Here is a 3767-nt window from a genome sequence, read left to right as displayed (position 1 = left end):
CTGAAAAACATGACAGGATTTTATCTTCCCCACCACTTTCTTCTCCAGAGAAGGCCCTTTGCACCAACATCCTCAGCAGTGTGTCCACCTACAAGGGCAGGGTGAGCCTGGGACCCCTCCAGCCCCTCGGGGACACCCCCCCAGCTGCTCAGCATTCTCACAAGCAACTAGGGACACCCCACCAGCCACTCAGTACCTTCCCAGGTGACTGGGGACACCCCCTCAGCCACTCGACCCAGCTGCCATTGGAAACCAAGAGGGGGCCTGAAAAACATGACAGGATTTTATCTTCCCCCCAGGGAACTGGGGACACCTGCTCAGCAACCTCCCAGGTGATTGGGGACACCCCTTCAGCCGCTCGGCTCAGCCTCCCTTAGAAACCAAGATGGGGCCTGGAAGACATGATTTTATCTCCCCCCCCCACCCTCTTCTTCTCCTCCCCTAGGTCCGTGCCTTCCACCACGCCTTCAGCACCAACGACTGCTCACGGAACGTCTACATCAAGAAGAATGGCTTCACGCTGCACCGCAACCCCATCGCCCAGAGCACGGACGGGGCGCGGACCAAGATCGGCTTCAGCGAGGGCCGCCACGCCTGGGAGGTGTGGTGGGAGGGCCCGCTGGGCACTGTGGCTGTCATTGGCATCGCCACAAAGCGGGCAGCCATGCAGTGCCAGGGTTACGTGGCCCTCTTGGGGAGCGATGACCAGAGCTGGGGCTGGAACCTGGTGGACAATAACTTGCTGCATAACGGGGAGGTGAATGGCAGCTTCCCCCAGTGCAATAACGCGCCCAAATACCAGGTGAGCAGGGCTTGGCACGGGCTGGAAGCTCCACCGTGTCTGATGGCAGCTGGCCATCAAGAACCTGGAGGCTTCAGGTGTTGTGGCTGTCTGCTGAATTGGTCTTAAAATGCTCACTGAATGGTCTCTTTGCCTTCCCTGCATAAGGCAAATGATTCTGCCTTATGGGGCCTTTCTCCCTTCATTTACTGCTTCCTCAGGCTACACCTGTGTGTGGCGTTCAACACACCTGACCCTCTGTTATTTCCTCACTTTTATGTCAAAATATTGAGTGCAAAGCATGTACCATGGGTATCTGGTTAGACACCATGTCACTTTGTGAAATAAAAGCTGAGAAGACTCTTGTAGCCTTCTGAAGTAACGACTTGTCCCACAGCAAGGTGAATGTCTGAGGTATTTTACCCTTTTGTTGTACGGCAGCGTGAGCTGAGCTTAGTGCTTAGGTTAAGAGTCTTCCTGCAAAAACCCACTGCAGTGCTGAGTGTCACTTCTTTGCTTGCTGGCAGCGTTCCCATAGGTGACATCCCTTGGCGGGGATGCTGGGATGCAATGTTCAAATAATTTCAAGTTATTAAAGAGCAAGTGCCATTCCACCTTCTTGTCCCTATAGAAGTGTTTATCTTTTTTCTTCTACCTGCTCACACTACGTTTTGACTGCTGGATTTCCTTCTGTTACAACTTAAGCCTTGCAGATTGTAATTTCCACCTCATAATGCTGTGGCTTTGTACGAGTATTGGCTTAGTTTCAGTTGTGGGTGAAGATCTGTGTAGTAACTTGTATCTGATATTGCTAAATTTCATGTGAAAGTTCACTGCCAAGCACTTAATTCTGTTGGAAGGTTATACTTGCTGGTTTTGCAAATAATTCCTAAAATTAATGTGGTTCAAGAGATTCTATCTCTTTCCACTTGCATGTTACCTCGTGCAAATTGGATCACTTCTGCTGTCCTTGTCTGCGCCTTTCTGCAGCAACAGGGTGAGGAAGGGTTTTGAAGCTGAGTCCCCAGCTTATGTGGGGACTTCAGGGTGAACGCAATCGCTGCTTCCTCTCTAAAAACTTCTGAGAGCTCAAATCAATGACCCTTTGGAGTATTTTCTGTTTAGGAAGGCATGCATAGCAATCTACTCACAGAATAAAAGATTTCAAGGAAGCACATGTGTTGGTTAGAAGAAAAATGTGTTGGCTGGAAGAAATACCCAGCATTGGGGCTGGTGAAGAATCAGAAGTTTGTGCGGTGTCCTGCTGTGCTGGATGTCTGGGACTTGTATTTATGTCTAGATAAATGCAGGGAGCACCGTGTGTGCCCAGAGCTGAGTTTTTTGCTGTATCCAGTGTTGTTTTCACTCATGTGTGTATGTGTGTGTGTGTGTATATATATATATAAAAGGTTTTTCACACTTACTTTGCCTAAGCATTGCACTGGAGTTTCTTTCTGGCTTGGTGAGGGAATACCTCTGTCAGCAACAGCACCTGCATAGTCAGTAGGATGTTCTGGTGTATTTTGATGTGACACTGGCATCTCTAAAAGCAGTTCATTGTCTTTAAAATTGCTCTTCACAGAGCAATGATGGCTCAGCGATAGCAACAGCTAAATACGGAGTTGAGGTAACTTGGAGGCCATTACAGAGTTTCCAAAACTGCAGTATTGTGAAGCAGGTGGCGTGCAGTGTGCTCACTCTTGGTGCTCTCGTAGGGTTCTTAGGAGAAGGGTTACGTTTATTATTGTGTAGGTGGTTGTGTACACTGGAAATGGGCAGCAGAGGTACTCAGGATCCTAACGCATTGGAGCAAAATTGAGACATTCCCATCCTAAAAGTAATGCAATCGTGAGAAACAGGAAAGCCTTGCTTTAAAATTACCTGCTGTGTTCTTCATGGGCTGTGCTTTATTTTTGCATCTCCATTTTAACATGCTGACTATTTCTCTGTAATTTCTTTTTTTTTATTCCCCCTCCTGTCTCTTTTTCCAGATAGGTGAAAGGATTCGAGTTATCCTGGACATGGAAGACAAAACATTAGCATTTGAGCGGGGCTATGAGTTCTTGGGAGTTGCCTTCAGAGGACTGCCAAAAGTTTGTCTGTATCCAGCAGTGTCTGCTGTGTATGGTAACACAGAAGTGACTTTGGTCTACCTGGGAAAGCCTCTGGATGGATGACATGGATTGCTTCATTGGGACATTGAGATGTGGATGATTGGGAGGAGAAATCTGCATGTTGGTTTAGAGGGAAACTTGTGTTAGAGGAAAAAACAAAAATTGTGGGTATGTGTCCAAGAACCATCGAGGGAATCACGTGAAATTTTGAAACGGAGGACCAGCCATACATTTCCTCTTTCTACCAGGCCAGAAAAATCCTCAGGGTTGCAAGTTGGTTGAGTGGGAAGCTGACACATGCATGTTGCAACAGATTTCATTGCTAAGGTGGCAGTGTGTGACCTCGAATATTTAAGAAAGGATTCGATACAAAACTGCTTGAGGAAGTTAAACCTGAGATTTGTAAGTAGCGTGTTTTCTGAAAGACTTCCACTTTAAAACTGCTTGTTCCTTCCCTTCCCTCCTTTGGGCCGACGTGGGTACCGGAGGAGAGCGAGTCCGGTTGGGTTTTATTTACAATTTTTAACATACTGAGAAGCATGGTCTGTCTGGACTGCCCTTCTCCAGTACAACGATCACAACGTGTGCAGCTATTTTTAAGTGTATTTTAAGGGTTGTATATATAGAACACATTGAAAAGGACAGTTAAAAGAAAGGGTTTGCTTTACTCTAACTGGGACATCATTTCTTAAAGGGAACCCCCCCTCCCCCCACTACGTACATCAGAAAATATACCTCGGACAGGTATATAACATTCATGTTAGTGTACTTCTTCCGTGGTATTGTAAAGCATTTTGGGTTGCTCTTGTGGAGTACGGTGCTACATAGGGTCATTTGCTGCGAACATTTCCATAGCTTTAGCGACAGTTTTG

The 3767-nt window shown here is 47.0% G+C and overlaps 1 protein-coding gene across 1 annotated transcript; it reads left to right on the top strand.

Moving 5' to 3' along the window:
• Positions 1 to 48: 48 nt before the first annotated feature.
• On the top strand, positions 49 to 3406 carry FBXO45 (F-box protein 45; the record flags this gene model as incomplete). Its single annotated transcript, XM_010170068.1, has 3 exons — positions 49 to 101; positions 446 to 802; positions 2773 to 3406. Coding segments are annotated over 3 exons (596 nt in total), but the record flags the coding sequence as incomplete, so codon positions are not given.
• Between the last annotated feature and the right edge of the window lie 361 nt (positions 3407 to 3767).

This window comes from Antrostomus carolinensis, unplaced genomic scaffold (genome assembly GCF_000700745.2).
Source record: "Antrostomus carolinensis isolate BGI_N321 unplaced genomic scaffold, ASM70074v2 scaffold39376, whole genome shotgun sequence".
NCBI classification, from domain to species: Eukaryota; Metazoa; Chordata; class Aves; order Caprimulgiformes; family Caprimulgidae; genus Antrostomus; species Antrostomus carolinensis.
Note: the sequence above shows the minus strand (reverse complement) of the source record. Positions and strands in the feature narration are given on the sequence as shown.